At 42.7% G+C, this 17,941-nt stretch overlaps 1 protein-coding gene across 2 annotated transcripts in view; it reads right to left on the bottom strand.

The window, feature by feature from the left end:
• Window positions 1-17,941, bottom strand: part of RIN3 (Ras and Rab interactor 3) — a 506,654-nt gene that overhangs the window by 239,783 nt on the left and 248,930 nt on the right. For both annotated transcript variants that reach the window (XM_078660076.1, XM_078660075.1), the window contains exon 2: window positions 9,400-9,577. In XM_078660076.1, the coding sequence (XP_078516202.1) occupies window positions 9,400-9,577 (178 nt within the window). The remainder of the gene's footprint in view (window positions 1-9,399; window positions 9,578-17,941) is intronic.

Below are 17,941 nucleotides of genomic sequence, written 5' to 3'. Positions count from 1 at the left end.
TTATCTTTTAAGTTCCTTGTAAGCGTGCTAGGCGCTGGGAGTTGCCTAGCTTCTATACCATGTTTTGTCATTATTTTGCCATTATATCACACCCTTTTAGTTCCTTGTAAGCACACTAGGCGCTGGGAGGTGCCTGGCTTCCCTGTGTCCTGCTTTAAAAAAACGAATTTTGCCTCACCTTTGTGCTGATCACTGCTGCTTTGCAGCTCAGGCTTGGTTTCCTTACTCAGCTGTCTCCGATCTCCTGAGGCGCAGTCGGACCTGAGGCCACGTCCCTAGAGGCGGGCTACAAATTCATGGCAGCTGCATCGCTGTGCAGCAGACCCCTGCAGTGAGCACGCCATTGGCACGTTAAAGGCAAGCCAGTCTGCGCCCGACCGAGACGGGACGGCGCAGGGGTCAGGACCCCTGCTCCACACACCATCCAGCACCCTGTTAGAAGTGGAGAAGCAAGTAGACATGGCCATAATTCTCGGAACGACCTTCTGAAGCTCAATCGTCTGGTGAGAGGCGTGTGCACTCACATCCTAAACCTATCATTAACACCTAATGGTTGCCACAGCTGCGACTTCCACCTAGGTGAACCCCATACTGTTGCCTCCGCTGGTGAAACCTGCCTATCTGACAATGGGAGGAAGCAATACTTACTACTCAACTGCTGCTCGTTACCCAAACACAAACTAAAGATAGCAGACCTAATTTCTGAGTTTCGACCGGATGCCCTTTTTAGGTCGAGCCTAGAGCAGCAAATGTGCCGTTTGCTCGACTTTTAGTAAGGGGGTTTTGAAAGTGCTATCCACAAGCTTTTCCTGGCCTCAAGCTAGCGTGCACATGTGCAGCCGCCATCTGCCTTTCTTATCTCTTCCTCCGCATCCCTGGCCATTACTTTCACTTTCGTGGCCGCGTGGCCATGTCACTTTCACGGCCGCGCGGCTATTGCTTGTTAATGCAATTGTATTAAAGCAAACTTCCACATTACAGCTATGAATTAAAATCACAACTCAAGTGACTATTAAAAATGTAAGGAATACCATTTTAAATTACACGTAAACAAGAGCCCTTTATCAGACTGTCTTATAAAAGAAATAAACAGACCACCAAGTCAGACAGCTACCGTAGAGCATCACCCCACACAAACCTCAAGCCAGTTATGATGAACCATACGTCATTAAAGTGTTGCGACACAAGCCCATATTACACAGAGGTATCCTTCCTTTTGAACACTACAGCCTTGTATTTAGAGAGAACCATATGCCTTAAACAGTCCACTAACCAGGGTTTACTTTAGTTGGCCATACTTCAAGAACTTGCTTTTTAACCCTGATAAAGCCCTGTTAGGCAACATGAGCTGGTACAGACACAGTCTACCAACATTCACACAATCTGAATTATTTGTTGTCTGTTCCTCCGAGACTACCCCCACTCCCAAAAATAATCGTTGGCAAATGTCATCCAAAAATACAGTTCCCCTTTTCTGCAGTCGCAAAACAACGACTTGGTTGGTGTACCAGCATTATATTTCACATGACTAATTCTTAGCATTACCTAAAAGATTCATAGGACTTCAATCGAACAGCAAAGGCATTCTTATGTACACATCTTTGACTGAAATCCAGCTCTCTCCAAAAAATAGTGTTGCATCTGCACTGAGATTTCACAGCCAAGTGTACAGAGGAGCCTGTCTGCAACGAATCTAAAGCCAGCAGTTTCGCCAGAGGCTGTAATATGACTTTTGATTGAAGTAACCACATCCATGACCAGGTAAAATAAGTCTGGAAACTCTTGGAAAACATCTGGAATCATGGACACAAGAGTAGTGAGTAAAATACGCCTTCTCTGTATCCCTATTTACTCCACTTTCTGCCAACTTATACTTAAACCACAAAAAGCAAAGGTGACTTAAGTGGGGTCCACCCAAGCAGCCGAATCTAATGAATTCCAACAGCACTCCAGCTTCACCAAAACAACGTATTAATGCTAATAGCAGGCCTGGCTCACAACAATGCACCCGGACATGTAAAAACTGCCCCTTCTCAGTCAAACAAATCCCACCAGACCTTGGCAGGATTACCAACAGTCTAAGGAATCTTTCTCACTATATGTTTCTAGCACTGAAAGCAAAAACAACTCAAAATATAGTACCCGCAATTTTTCACAATCAAGTTCTATTCAGGAGCATTAATAAGACCTTCTGTCAAACTCTAATGCAAGTTGCCTAAGTGTAAAGGCGCTGTGAAACGTTTATCAGGTCAGAACAGCTGAAGCGATTATGCCTGACCATCAAAAGAGGAATCGTCCAAGCTCCTCTTAATATTTCCCTTCACCTATAAAAACATCAAGAATGGATAAGGACCATGTGTTCTTCTGTGGACGACAAACCAAACACATGCTGTTTTCAGACATACAAAACAGCACTATATAAAACATATTATTCTTCTGTGCCTCGTCCCCATGATGCATCACTATTTAATGTGGAAATACATGTTCCGCAAAAAGAATGTCCTCTCCTGTAAATACCTCCAACAACAAAGTGATGTTCTTCGTCAAAACATCACTTGCATCTGGTTTTATTCTCTATTTTTTGTCTTTATCTTATCCATTTGGGTTACATTAAAAATACACTTTTGTGACTTTGATTCCTTACGAGTTAAAAAGACCAATATTAGTATATAGTTGATTATTCTTTCCGCTTGTGTTCAAATGCATTTAAAACAAGCATTGGCATAGCCAATAGGTCTCGCTTTTGGGACCTTATAAGTGTTTAGCCATGCCATGGTTGATATTGTTGCACCAAGGATATTGTGCTGCATAACTAAATATTTATAAGGTCCCAAAAGCGAGACCTATTGACTATGCCAATGCTTGTTTTAACTGAAAATTGGCTAACAAAGGCCTTGGCACCGGACATATTAGATGCAATGCCCCATAACTATGCTATACTCCGCCTTGACTCATCTACACTCAGAGGAGGAGGGCTAGTGATACTTTTTTTAAGCAATTTGCGTTGTCAGCTGCAACCGGTTAATATTGCAAACTCTGAGGGAGCCTTCTTCAGCCTAACCCTAAACAGTAAGGTTACACTGACTGGGTTTCTAATGTATCGTCAACCAGGTCCAGCAACAACTTTTGTTAGAAGCTTAGCCAATATGATTCTGGACTACATAGTCAGATATGCTAATTTCACAGTTTTAGGGGACCTTAACATTCACATAGATAATAAGGCCTGTCCAATCAAGAAAAACCTAATGGATGATAGGAGTATGTGCCAACTCACGCAGTTATTTAATGTCCGTACACATGATCTGGGCCATATACTGGACCCCATTTTTACCAACTCTCTTTCCTTAACAGCAGCCGAACCCATCCTGGTAGCGTGGTCAGACCACCATTTGATTCCCTTTGGAACTAAGGGACCCTCACTGGAAATACCACCACCCCTAAAACCCACCTCGCGTAAATGGGCGCGGATAACCCCCTTCCGCATTCATGAAGGTTCTACGCTCTCACAGACCAATTCTAGTAGAATTCCAGTCTGTAGCTAATACTCAGATTAAGGAGTGGATTAATCTAGCCTTAGATGCTCTAGCACCATCTAAGCCAATTACTAGCAGGCGATCTAAGCCCTCAGGTTCTCAGAGGTACTTCAGGAAATAAGAGGTCATGCAAAAAGTTAAAGTGAACATGGCGCAGAGTACAATGAATATAGTATTGTATTGTATTTATATTGCCCTTACTACCCCTATCGAGGCGTCGAAGCGCTTTTTCGGCGAGTAGCACGCTACTCCGGGACCCATAGAGGATTAGTGTTGAATTAGTATAGTGAAACATGCAAGTACATTTTAAGTGGCGGATAGGTTAATCAGTTATTTGGATTTGGAATGATAGCAGAAGGATAAAGGAGGACAAAGGTTTGTATTTATGTAGCGCTTGTTGACGCACGCTATTCAGGAAGCCTACAAAGGATTAGTTGCGAATTAATATGGTGAAATATGAAGTAATTTCAGTGGTGGATATTAGTCAGTTACTTGGAGTGAGAAGGATAGCGGAGGGATAAAAGGAGAAGAAAGATTTGCATTCACATAGCACTTGCTACCCCTAATGGGTGTTGAATCGCTTTTCTGTGGAGTAGCACGCCACTCCGGAACCCAAAAAGCATTACTGTTGAAAATTAGTATAGTAAAATAAATATGAAGTAATTTGAGTAGTGGATATGTTATTCAGTTATTTGGGTACTACATTAGCATAGTTTAATATGGAATTTGAGAAGTGAACATGTTAGTCTGTTAATTTCGATTGAAAAGGATAGTGGAGGGATAAAAAGAGTGAAAGTTTTTTTTTTAGGTCTTAGCAATAGGAGGAGGCTTTTGGATGAGTAAAAAGGTGTTTTGGGTATTGCTAAATGAGAAAAAGGGGAGCATTTCTGGTCCTAGTCCCGACCAGTCTCGAACCGGCTCATACAGGCAACTACCCTTGTCCTCCCCGCCCTTAACAGGCTCAAACAGGCAACTACCCTTGTCCTCTCTGCCCTTAACAGGCTCAAACAGGCAACTGCCCTTGTCCTCTCTGCCCTTAACAGGCTCAAACAGGCAACTACCCTTGTCCTCTCCGCCCTTAGCCTCGACGCCCGGGCTGAGACGCCCTAAGCCTGGCCTTTTTTATAGCCCTACGAATCAGGTGACCCCTTCAGCCAATGGGAACCCCAGCCCTAACACTATCCAATCACAACACTAGCCCTAAAATCTAGAACCAATAGGAGACCAGGACCTTACTGCCAATCTTAGCCCTAGTCCAAGCACCAAATCAGTTCAAAAACCCTAATCTCTATGTCCAATAAAGGCCTTAGCCCTACCAGTAGTCCCAACCCAAGTCCAAGCAGCCAATGGTACAGGTAGCCCTAGTCCCTACTTCCAATAGAAAGCCTAACCCTACTTTTAGTCCCACAACTAGTCCAACAACCAATCACACCAGAAGCCCTAAATAGCTACTTCCAATTAAAGGTCTAACCCTAGTCCCACCCTACTCCTAACAACCAATAACATAGGAAGCCCTAGTCCCTACTTCCAATAGAAATCCTAACCCTAGCCCTAGTACCAGCCCTACAATGATTGAATCACAGACCTAGAAACCAATCAGAACCCTAAAATACCCAACCAATGAGGACATTAACCCTAACCCAATAGAAACACCAGATACAACCACCAATCAGTGTACACATGTGCCAACCACTAGCAGACCATATAAGGTCCCAGCGACCTCAGACAAGGTTTGCTGGCCAGGGAGTTGGAAGCTGCTTCTCCTGTTCAGAATCTCCTAGGAGACAGACAGGCTCAATCCACACTTTGGACTTCTGCAGGTAAAGGCTTCACTAACTCGAACTCTAACAATACTGTTTAATAAAACTTTACTCCCCCTGCTGGTCAAAAAACGAAGTGCACAGGCCCCAATAAATACAGTTTAAACAGCTCACAGAAGCACCACCTGATGTAGAATATCCCTGTTGCTGGGGGGGCAGGGGGGCTGGCCTCACTTGCTTGTGAACACAAAATGGTGGCTGGAGGTGCACTGTTTTAACACACAGGTCTTAGAACAGAGCAAAGGAGAAATTTGGAGGGAAAACAGATTTGTCACCAAGGAATGAGAGGGACAAACTACAGAGGTTGGACTGCAAATCCCACAATTCAAAACATTAAATGCAAGCAATCATGGGCAGGGAAAACCACAAGTTTAAAACACAAAACGGGTGATAAAATATGCAATCACAGGCAAGTCAAAACTGCAATTTTAAACTGTAACAACCACATGCAAAGACAGTAATCACAGTAAGGGAAAATCATTTTTTAAACAACTTTTGTTTTGGGAAGAGAAAGCACTAGTCTGTCTCCTTACCACTTCCTGGACTCTGCTCACTGCAATCTGGGGCACAGGTAAGCTGCAATTCACAAGATGGAGGAGAATGATTTGGGGTGCACCCAGCAAAGCCTTAAGGGGGCTGGGCAGGTGTGAGAGGAGGGCTCAGACTTGCCTGGTAGCTGAATAGCCAATGGTCTGCTGGCCTGGGGTGGGGTCTGGGGAGCTGCTTCTCCTGTTCAGAATCTCCTAGGAGACAGGCAGGCTCAATCCACACTTTGGACTTCTGCAGGTAAAGGCTTCACTAACTCGAAATTTAACAATACTGTTTGAATAAAACTTTACTCCCCCTGCTGGCCAAAAAACGAAGTGCACAGGCCCCAGTAAATACAGTTTAAACATATCATAGATTCCACTTACCTGGCAGCCTTAAAGAAGTACCACAAAAATCTTAGGCAGGCCTGCGTGAATTATTATGCCCTTCAAATTGAACATTCCAAAAACTCCACCAGGTAGCTCTTTCAGGTAATGAAATCCCTTACCTCCCTAGACGTACCACAGTGACAATCCCTTCACCTACTGAGTGCTGTGATCAATTTGCAGAACCTATTGTGTCTAAAGAGAATAACATCTACACCTCTTTCCCGGAGAGTGCTAGGACCTTTAAGAAGCTGCTTCTCTCCAACACCTCGCCAGACACCACGGGTAAGCTCCTCAATTTACAACCCATCTCAGAGGCTGATACATATGTACAGTCTTATGCGGAGTGTCAAATCGGGATCCCCTCTAGATCCCGCATCCCCAGCCACCTTGGAAAACAGATGTGCTGCCATTGTCCCAGTACTAACGGAGCTGCTCAACCTGTCATTTTGCTCTAGCAGAGTCCAGAAAGAGTGGAAGCATGCCATCATAATTCCCCTGCTCAAAAAACCTAACCTAGATCCTTTACAGCCTAAAACTTTAAGACCTATCTCTTACTTCCTTACTTTGCAAAGATGGTGGAGAAGTTTGTCAGCCAACAAATAATGCAGTTTGTAGAGGAATACAATCTCCTCCATGAGACGCAGTCTGGCTTCAGACCCCTCTTCAGCACGGAATCAGCGCTACTTCTAGCTTCAGACTCATTACACAAAATTGGTGACTGTGGTCAAACACAGCACTTATCATGCTTGATCTAAACACCGCCGTTGATTCGGTCTCTCATGGTCTGCTACTTGACAGACCACTATGTGCTGGTGTAGATGGTTTTGTTTTGGGTTGGCTGGCGAGCTTTTTTGGAAGACAGCACGTTTTAAACTACTCTACAAACCCATATTTCGTCTATTCAGCATCTGAAACAGGGGGTGCCGCAAGGCTCTGCCTTGAGCCCAACCCTTTTCAACATATATATGCGACCACTGGCAGATGTGCTGAACAAACCTGGGGTGCAGACAATGTCATTTACAGTTGACACGCAGCTGTTCCTCACCTTGGCCCAGGACAACGGCAAAGCAGCAGAGAATTTCAAACTCTGCCTGGAGGTCATGGCAAATTGGATGCAACATAGCTGCCTTGGGCTTAATGCCAGCAAAACAAACACCCTAGTGGTAGGAAAACAACCCTCCATCTCATCGCAGCGTTGGGATTGGCTTAGGGGAATCTGGGAGCCGGTGTGCTTCCGGTCCACACAGATTTCAGAAAACAAAGGTCCTGAGCAATTTGGAAAAAGTGACAAAGTAATGAAATATAGCCCACAATGGGATACTATATATAGCCAATGTCCAGCCGGACATTGAATTTTATTCATACAATAGGGAAAATAAAGTAAAAATAATGCTTAGGCAAAAAGGTTAGTAGAGCACCAGCCTGTACTCTGGTACATAGGGGAGGACATGGGGGAATGGGGTAACAATACAGACAATTAAACATTAAATATAGGCAAAGATTTTGAGCTGAGGTAACTTGCATTCAGAGGTAAATAACAGTAAGTTTAACCAAAATAGCGACCACAGTAATTAGACACAATGGAAAGTTGTGTCTCTATTTGGAAATGTCGACGTTTCGATCCCTGCTCATAAATAAAAACGGGATCATCAGGACTACAATATTACATTTGCCTAGTTTAGAACGTTAGTGCCACTCAATTAGAGTAACGGGAGTTCTAATCAGAGGGAAATGGAGGCGGCGTGAAGTAGCTCAATTCCGCTATACTTCTACACGTCGGATTCAGGGCCGCCGCCCGGGCAGGGAGGAGAAGGCGTCCGCCTTTCTCCTGGTGTGGCACGGGTTGTCAAGATGCTGGTGTTTAGTTCAGTGCTGTACCGGATTAAATCAATATGCACGCTACAAGACGGGATCCTTAGGGGTGCGCGATGGCAATGTCCTTCGATAGCAGCGGTGTGCTGTCCGGTACCGGTCTCGATGGCTGGTACTCACAGAAGCAGAGGACAGAGAAAAGGCGGTAGCCAGCCAGCCAGCTGGCAGGTTAGTGCTCTTTTCTGTTCTTTTTTTTCTTTTAATTTTTAATCACCTCTCCGTCCCACTACTACTGGCCGGGAGCAGTCGCCACTGCTAATGGGTAGTAATGGATTGCTGAAGTTCAGGGATTGATAGGTTAAGAGGTAAGTAAGGATAGTAGTGATCAGGGAAAGGTAGCATTAAGATGTAGTGAGGATGTTTTAGGGGTCAGGGATGGGTAGCATTAAGGGGTGGTTTGGGATATTATGGGATCAAGGATGTGCAGCATGTCTTCAATATTGCATGGGTGAAAAGGCAAAGGATTCCCTCGTCTGCATAGGCAAAGTCTCTTTGCAAACGAGGGCAGGTCCCCATGGGATTGTGTTTGCGCACATTTACCACTGGTGCACCCAATATTACAACAATGCTTGCCCAAGCATCTGCTACCCCATCTGTAATATCATAATGACCCATGGGCATATTAACCGGGCACAAATGTTCATTAAACCCCCTGTGCACTATGTATATCAAGGCCCCTGTAATTTACAGTATTTGGAAATTACAAAACGGCGGTATTAAACTCTTTTTAAAAATGACCCCATAACACAAGAGAACATTAGGTACCTGAACATATATCTATACGTATCAAAAGATAGTGATAAAGAAATGGAAATTGGGTAAGTGAGCATTTAATACTTGGAATTGAGGGAATTGTGTTACAGTTCTCAATGCTGGATTCCAAAGCTTTGTTGAGATGGATAATGAACATAGGGCTGGACAGTCTGTAATCTATTACAATTTAACGATAAAGTCAGGTGCCCGGTGAAATGAGTAAGTGGTCACAGCATATTTGGGTTGTCAGGAGCCCCCTTTCTAAGGCCACCCTCTCTACCAGCGAAGTTTGGTCCTGAATGAATATAGGGAACTTTGTTCCTCTTTACCGTGCTGACATCTAATGGCTATTGAAAGGCAACTCAATATGCTTGTCCATCTGGGGGGTTCTCCCTGTTTTCTATTTGATCCCTTTCATTAGCACCAACTACACCCCCAAAGTGCCTGAGGATTTCTCAGGAGGCAATATGTAGCCATAAAGGAATGCCATACTCATTGACTCACCCCGACTGGCTCCGCCCTCAGCACCTGGGCCGCCTTCTCCTGGTCCATGCACAGCTGCAGCCACACGGGGCAGGTTTTGATGAGCTTGTCCAAGAGGCTGATGGCTGGCGGTGACAGGCCATTGCAGAGAGCAGTGTCCAGGGCCGTCCTCTCTTCCCCAGTGAGATGGTTGGCACTTCTGCAAAGAAAAACAAGGGCCATTAGGATAAAACAACATAAATACAAGCGCATCACTGACTACTAATTTGTGTGCTATAATTAACAACACCGCTCAGAAATACTCAATACATTGTAGCAAAGTATTATATTCATCCACTCATTCAATCAATCAATTAACTTTATTCAGTTTCTTTTCAAACCATAAAAGTATACAAAAGAATAAATAAAACTTGGGTGCATACAGTCTCAAAACAGACAAGATAAACTACATTGGGGTAAGTAAAATCCAGTTAGACACCCACTCATTCAACACAATCCCTGTGACAGGCACTAAATCTGACCTTAATTAGCAATGTATTCCATTGGTATGAGCCGGTGATCTAATTTGATGTTCAAATTATAAAATGTCATATACTTGGCGTTCAGATCATATTTTAGGTGGGCCCAGTTTTGCAGATTAATACTCGTAATTGCACTGAATCGGAGTGGTCAAATGATTTATTGCTCGGGGTTGTCTCCAGAATATTACTGCTATGTCATCACAATGTACATCCTGCTGCACCTTGATACAGCCTCGGCTAGACAGTTAGATGTTGGTGAAATCTGGTATAAAAACAATCTATTGTTTGTTGCGAGTTGATGGGATGCTTAGAAAGAAATCGTCACTTGTGCTGTTTTTTTACAAATGTATTAGCAACCAAGAGTTGGCTCTAATCAGTTAGGCTGAGCACTTATATCTATAAAACAAAGGAAAGTGCCTAAACTGATACAACTAGTCACACGTGATTTGAACTCACCAAGGAAGAAATCGCATTTCCGTCCGGGGTTTTGCTAATTAATAGCGGTTTATTTGTTCAATTTTTAAGAAAAAAGTTTTCAAAGTTTTTACATGTTATATACAATAAGACACTACACCATTAAACTCAACAATATTTTGACACTATAGATACTCAATCATACTAGTCAGACATATCACAGTCATTCAAAACTCCATACATCCATTCATACACAATCTAGAAAAACAGTCTAGAAAAAGAGAAACAAAGGTTGCTCAATAAATCAATACACAAGGTATAATACATAAATGCATATCAACCTAGAACAAAGTACACTTGAATTTAAACACAAAATCAATTATTTGATGAAAGACTTGTATATCAAATGTGTACAAAACTCGAGTGCAGTATTTATCAACACTTGGGTTTTTAAAGAACAGAGCAACACTTAATATAAAGGCCTACGCGTTTCGAATCCCAATCGAAGTCAAAGAGGGATTCTCCTCAGGGCCAATGGAATATCTGGAAAACATAAAAATGATCTCTATGTAAAGAAATTCATGAGTGACTCTGTGAAACTAAATGAGTGAACCACCACCAACTCGAACAGCTTACCCCACTGGTCTACGAGGCGACTTGGAAGGTGAAGTGGAGCAGAGGTATTACAAAATAAACATCCAAAAGTACCTCTTTTTTATATTTTACCAAAGGTACATAAAGACCAAAATAAACCCCCGGGGAGACCTATCGTGGCAGGATGAGACTCCCTGCTCGAACCAGTTGCCAAATATGTCGACGTGTTTCTGAAACAATTCATGACCTCTGTTACATCATATCTGCAGGACACTACAGATTTTATCAATAAACTTGAAACAATAGAGTTTAGTGAGGGCAGTGACATCCTGGTCACCCTGGATGTCACTTCACTCTACACCCAGATCCCCCAGGACGAAGCAGTGGCTGTGCTCACCCACTTCCTGCAACTGAGATCGAGACCTGTACAGGTGCCAACAAAATTCCTGATTGACCTCGCTTCTTTTGCACTTAAAAAGAATTACTTTTGCTTCGGGAAAGATTTTTACTTTGTGTTGATAAATACTGCACTCGAGTTTTGTACACATTTGATATACAAGTCTTTCATCAAATAATTGATTTTGTGTTTAAATTCAAGTGTACTTTGTTCTAGGTTGATATGCATTTATGTATTATACCTTATGTATTGATTTATTGAGCAACCTTTGTTTCTCTTTTTCTAGACTGTTTTTCTAGATTGTGTATGAATGGATGTATGGAGTTTTGAATGACTGTGATATGTCTGACTAGTATGATTGAGTATCTATAGTGTCAAAATATTGTTGAGTTTAATGGTGTAGTGTCTTATTGTATATAACATGTAAAAACTTTGAAAACTTTTTTCTTACAAATTGAACAAATAAACCGCTATTAATTAGCAAAACCCCGGGCGGAAATGCGATTTCTTCCTTGGTGAGTTCAAATCACGTGTGACTAGTTGTATCAGTTTAGGCACTTTCCTTTGTTTTATAGTTTTTTTTACAAAAGCACGCAGGGGGGAAAATTCTGACTTTTAAAAAATCCATTGCTGTCTGTTTCCACTGAAAAATCATTGGCACAAAGAGAATCGTGGTATAAATGTATTAAAAAGGGTAATGATAGTTTTAAATTTGAAAAGAGGAAAAGAGTGCGTAGGAGTGCCACTCAATACAGTATTGTTAAAATAAAGAAGTGTTAAAGGAGAGCCCCGGATGTGTTGGGGACAGGCACTCTAACAAGACCCCACGGCCGTCACAAGGGGAGGCAATCTGAGTCTCTTTATCCCAAGCTCTGTCCCTTTTGGGCCCTGCTCCCTGTAACAACATGGTTAATAATAATAATAAAACAGTCTTGTTCCTTCTTAATGAAGCTAACGCAGCAGCACCACTAGATGACGCCACATACCGTATTTTCATTTCCCCTAGAGCACGCTTTCCTAATTTCGGGCTGCTTTTCGGGCCTGCATACTAATATAGGCTGCGCACACGTTTTTGTATGTGGCCCCACCAGAGCTTCTAATATGCCGGCTAGTCTTTTATAGGTAAGAATTAGTCGCATTTTTATACAATTTCCAATCTTTTGAAATGAATGGTTGAGAGGCCCCAAACACAGTCGGGAAGACACATTTGCCCCTCACACCTTAAAATAAATTCCGTTCAAACAAATACATGGTTTCCACAGAAAGCATCATAGTGACTTCAGGTCCTATGAAAAATAAAATGCCGATTGCGTAAACCTGCAACATCAGGCCCATTGGGAGCTGTGACATCATGCAGACACCAGAACGTGGCCCTATGCTCTCTGAATCCACAGACCCCAAAAGCCCATGCCATAGAGCTGGTCCTTATGACATGGCTCGCAGGTGTGACTGCTGAGCGCAGTAAGTGGTGGGGAGATTATTTATTTTACGTGCACGATTTTCAATACGCATACCAGGCCTCAATGACTTTGGAGCGCCATACAGGATAAGCACTGACTTAGTCAAGAGGTTGTGACTTGGGTACTTCACCGACGGTTGTTTGTCACAGGGGTCAAACCCTTCCCCAACAAACGCTACAGAGCCAAACAAGCGCTCCCCAGAATTAATGGGCCTAGCACCGAAGTTCACGGTGAATCCTTAAGCCACATCCCTCAATGAAAGGCAAAGCCCTGCACAACCAACAAAAAACGTCAATGTCCAGACTGGTAGCCAATCGCCACATTCAGCAAGAATTAGTGAGAAGAAAGTCGAGAAAATCTGCTATGCTACCAAATTTAGGGGATTATTCTACAACATCCACCCAGCCACCAGTCAACGCTCCGCGTATATTCAACTCGCCAGACAGCAGGAGCCCAACCCCTATTCTATTAAAAAACCTGCATACCTCCCCCAGAGGTTGGATCCCAGGTACTCAGAAGCCAAACTCCAGTAACCTTCTACAAATCATTTACAAAGTGACACTGGATCTGAAAAATATTGCACGCCTCACAGAAAACGCACTCTCCAAATTCAAAAATATGCAGGAGACAGTACTCTCACTACATAAAAACATAAAAACAACACCAATGTCTCTTTTAAACAGACCTAATTGACCTCGAAAACTCCCTAGCTACCTATCAGATGAGGAAACGCAAGTACTACTGCAATCCTACGAGGCATCACTGGCCACAACTAACCCTTGCGACAAGAACAAGGTCCATGTCATCAACTCAGTCCCAATCAACTCCTTCAGAGAAGTCAGGCCTAGTGACAGAAAATTAAATGCGAGCAAGATGAAGTAAGTAACACTAATCAATCCAAAGCAAGACACCATCCAAGATGCGCAGGAAAAGATCACAGGGCTACTAATCAACTGGTGCTCAGCAGTGAAACACGCGTCAGACATTGCTGACGTTGTCCTGAGCCAGGAGATTGATGTTGCGATACTAACGAAAACATGGCTAACAGAATCTTCCTCACCATGCTTGGATCTACTGATGCCCCCTAACTATTTCATTGTGAGGCAAGATAGGCTAAAGACAATAGGTGGTAGTATTGCTGTTATTCATCGATCGGAGCTCGTGGTTACTCCATTGCCCGCTGACCCTCTTAATTCATGCAAATACCTCGCACTCTCCATAGTTAACAATGAGAAACAGCTATGCAAGGTTCATGTATTTTATCACCGACCAGGCAAGAATGATCCTTTTATCGACCACCTAATGGAGATAATCACAGCAAACACCTCCCCACACTCCAATAACATATTACTAGGAGATTTCAATTTACGCTGGAACAATCCTAATGAAAGCCAGGTAAACTTCATCAAAGACTTTCTAAAAGATCAAAACCTAGTGCAAGCCTGCACGCATCCAACACATTTGAAAAGCTCCACGCTAGACTGGATCATATCTAAAGAAAAAGCTGTGAGCTTAACCTCAATCATACCTTGTGACTGGTCAGATCACCACATAATAACCTTCCAAATTCCCAGAGCACTAAAGAAAAGAACCAATCAACCAATCAAACCCAAACAATGGGTGAGGACCACTAAGAACGTGGACAAGGTGAAGCTGGCGTCGCTATGCAGGAGAGATCTCCCCTCCCAGCAATATGTCAAGAGCCAACGAGCTCACGGAGCACTACAATGCGAAGATGTCACATATAATGGACACCATTTCACCGTTACAACTAAAACGAACATCGGACAAAGACAAAAAACCATGGTTCAAAGACACGCTAAATGAAGAAAGACTTAAGCTGAGACTAGCAGAAAGGAAATGGAGAAAGCGGTCATCATCCCCACAGCTTAAACTGCTAAGAAAAACCAGAAGCGCCTACAATAAAAATATTCTAAAGTAAAAAAGAATTCTTCAGAACGGAATTGGAAAACGCGAAAAACAGACCTCGAAAACTATTTGAAGTAGTTAAACAACAATCAAATAAAATGTACAAATCCGCACTAGAAGCAACAAAATCTCAAATTAGCTGTGAGGAATTCACAAATTTCTATAAATCCAAGGCCACGTCCCTGGAATGCGAGCTTAAGTCAGCAGCTTCTGCATGGGAGGCCTCTCAATCAAATATTCCATCAATCCCCAACAATTCAATACCCAAAAATGAAGCTCATTGGTCCACTTTTGAGCTATATGACCAAAGCGACATCCTGAAAACCCTAAGCCTAACAATCACCTCAACGACCCACTCCCTGCAAAATGTATGCCGTACATAGACCAGGAGATCATCCCCAGCTGGACATCGATAGTAAATGCTTCCCTGTCTCATGGAGTCTTCCCAGACTGTCTAAAAATGGGACAAGTCATTCCCATTAAAAAAAAAACCGACAGAGAATCCCGCTGATTCTAGCAACTTTCGGCCAGTATCCAACATTCCCCTAGTAGCTAAAGTGATTGAAAAATGTGTTTAGCAACAACTAATCCAGCACATATCTAAATTCCAATTACTAAACAATGGCCAATCAGAATTTAGACCAAACCATAGGTCAGAAATGGCAATTCTGCACATAGTAGATGACGCACTACTCGCTCTAGACCAAAACAAAGCATGTCTGTTAATCTTGCTTGATCTATCATCCGCGTTCGACACAGTTAACAACAAAATGTTCCTACAACGTCTGGAGAACAGGGTGGGTTTTTCTGGGAACATTCTTGAATGGTTCAAGTCCTACTTGAAGAACAGATCACAAAGATTTCTGATGAATAAGAACCTGTCAACATCATTCCCCATCCAGATAGGGGTTCCACAAGGTTCAACCCTCTCCCCGTCACTATTCAACCTATACGTGGAACCACTAACGGACATACTCCACCGAGCCAACATCTTTTTCACATTTACGCTGATGACACTCAGATTTACATTAAGATCTCCTGCTTAGAGGAGATCAGAACCATGAAGAAGGCTCTACAGGCGATGATGCAATGGCTAACAAGCAATCAGCTTAAACTAAACTAAAAAACAGAATTCCTTATCATTTCACCCACCAAAAGTCCGCCCATTATAAAGGAATGGGCCAATTTGATCACTGCACTCAAGTGTACCCCGATAACTGTAGATTCAACCAAATCCCTAGGAAGAACACTAGACCCAAGCCCATACATGCAGTCACACATTAACACACTGGCTAAAAGTGCAAAATTTCACCTGAGCTACATTAAGAAATTGAAACCTTTCATCGAAACGGTGGACCTCAAAATGGCAGTTCAAGCATTAGTAATCTCGAGAATTGAATACAGATGCACAACACTTTCTGGGCTTCTCAAAATTGCAACAGCACCTCTAAAAGCCTGCCTCAACGCAGCATCAAGGCTCATAACAGGATCAAAAAAATTCGACCACATCTCTCCTCACCTGAAAGCACTAAACTGACTACCCTAAGAAGCCAGAATTCTGCTCAAACTGGCATGCATAACACACAAAGCTCTACACTTCAAGTCACCAAGATACCTAGCACAGAAACTGGTTATTTCTGGGCGAAACAGACAATCAAGGAGCGCCAGAGACCTAGTGTGGAAACCACCGATTTTCCGCAAAAAAAAAAAAACTTACAACAGAGCGTTCTCTGGTGCTGCACCAAGAATATGGAATTCGCTACCCCCAGACATCTGAAGGCTACCCAACCACGCAAGATTCAAAAAAGAAACCAAGATCTTCTTAATGAGTAAATTCTTACCGTAATCATTACAGAGCATCTATACATGGCTCGCCCAAATATTCTCTCTCAAAGACACAAGAGTTTTAGAGCTAATGTTGTTTGTCCTTTACATGGCTCTTGCCTTCCTTGGGGACATGGTCCCTCTAGTCTTACAGCACGCAAACGTACTATAACAGTTATCAAAAGAAATAGAGATGTCAACTTTGAACTGGACTGGAATACATTAATGCTATACAGAACTCTGTACCGGAAAAGTTACCATGTACTGAACTGTGAAGCGCTCCCCTACCGTACAGGGTCAAGTTCGTGCTATATAAAACACTGAATAATATTAATAATAATAATAACGTACCATTAAGATCACAAAGTGTATACAATGTAAATAGATCAGTGGGTTGTTGCTTTTGTCAGAGATCTTTTGTTACTTGCAGTTTATAAATTATAATCCTAACATAGAACAGTGAGCTATTAACGGTCATCAAAGAGCTGCATGCAAACTACAAGGTATAGATTAGACCGTTATGATTTATTCCCCAATCTTTCCTAATCTTTTTTATTTTTAGATGGAGTTTTATATAGCGCTAACAAGACTAGAAGGTATCAGAGCACTTTACATAAGCACCAGTTGCGTTACAGACGGACACATTCATTTTTGTTAGGCACCGGGGAAATTAAGTGATTTGCCCAGAATCACAGAAGGTTGAGCGTCCCTGCCTAGACTCGAACACGGTTTCCCAGTGCTGAAGTCGACTTCTCTAGCCATTAGGCCACATTCTTCATTTGGATAGAAATCAATTCTGATTATTAAAGAGAATCCCCCAACCACGGTGTTACATTTAAAATTCGTAGCTTCTGCTTATCCAGACCAAGCACTCAAACTATCCGGCCTACCAGTATGGATGACATGTGAATTCTACACCTTGTAGTCCTCGGTCTTGGGTAACAATTCCTATGCACTGATTTACACACCTATGATTTATTGTCTCTGTGTAGCGTATGTGATGTAAAGTCCACTGACATCCTACACGGGTATGAGTAGTGATGGCACTATAAAACTAATTAAATGCATCTGAGAGAGAGCAGTTATGGAGACTTGAGGGGTACTGTTAAAGGGTGGTAGTGAGGGGAATCCGTGGATGAGGTGGTCATTGGGGGCGCCAACAAACACTGTTGCACTGGGCGCCACCAGCGCTAAAACTGGCCCTTCTGATGCTGTGTAGCAAGTCTAAAGAATTAAAAAAAGAAGAAAAAAAACACTTATGACACTGCCAGATGTATCATTTTGTAGGCGAGCGCACCACACATGCTCATGCCTACAAAATGATGCAGCTGCTTTATTTATTTTTTTAGTTACTGATCACTGTTGGATTGGTAACTACAGTCGGCGGCATAATTTTGCAGGAGAACCCGCACCATGCATAACTG

This window comes from Lissotriton helveticus, chromosome 9 (genome assembly GCF_964261635.1).
Source record: "Lissotriton helveticus chromosome 9, aLisHel1.1, whole genome shotgun sequence".
NCBI classification, from domain to species: Eukaryota; Metazoa; Chordata; class Amphibia; order Caudata; family Salamandridae; genus Lissotriton; species Lissotriton helveticus.
This window is presented reverse-complemented; position numbering and strand designations above follow the sequence as displayed.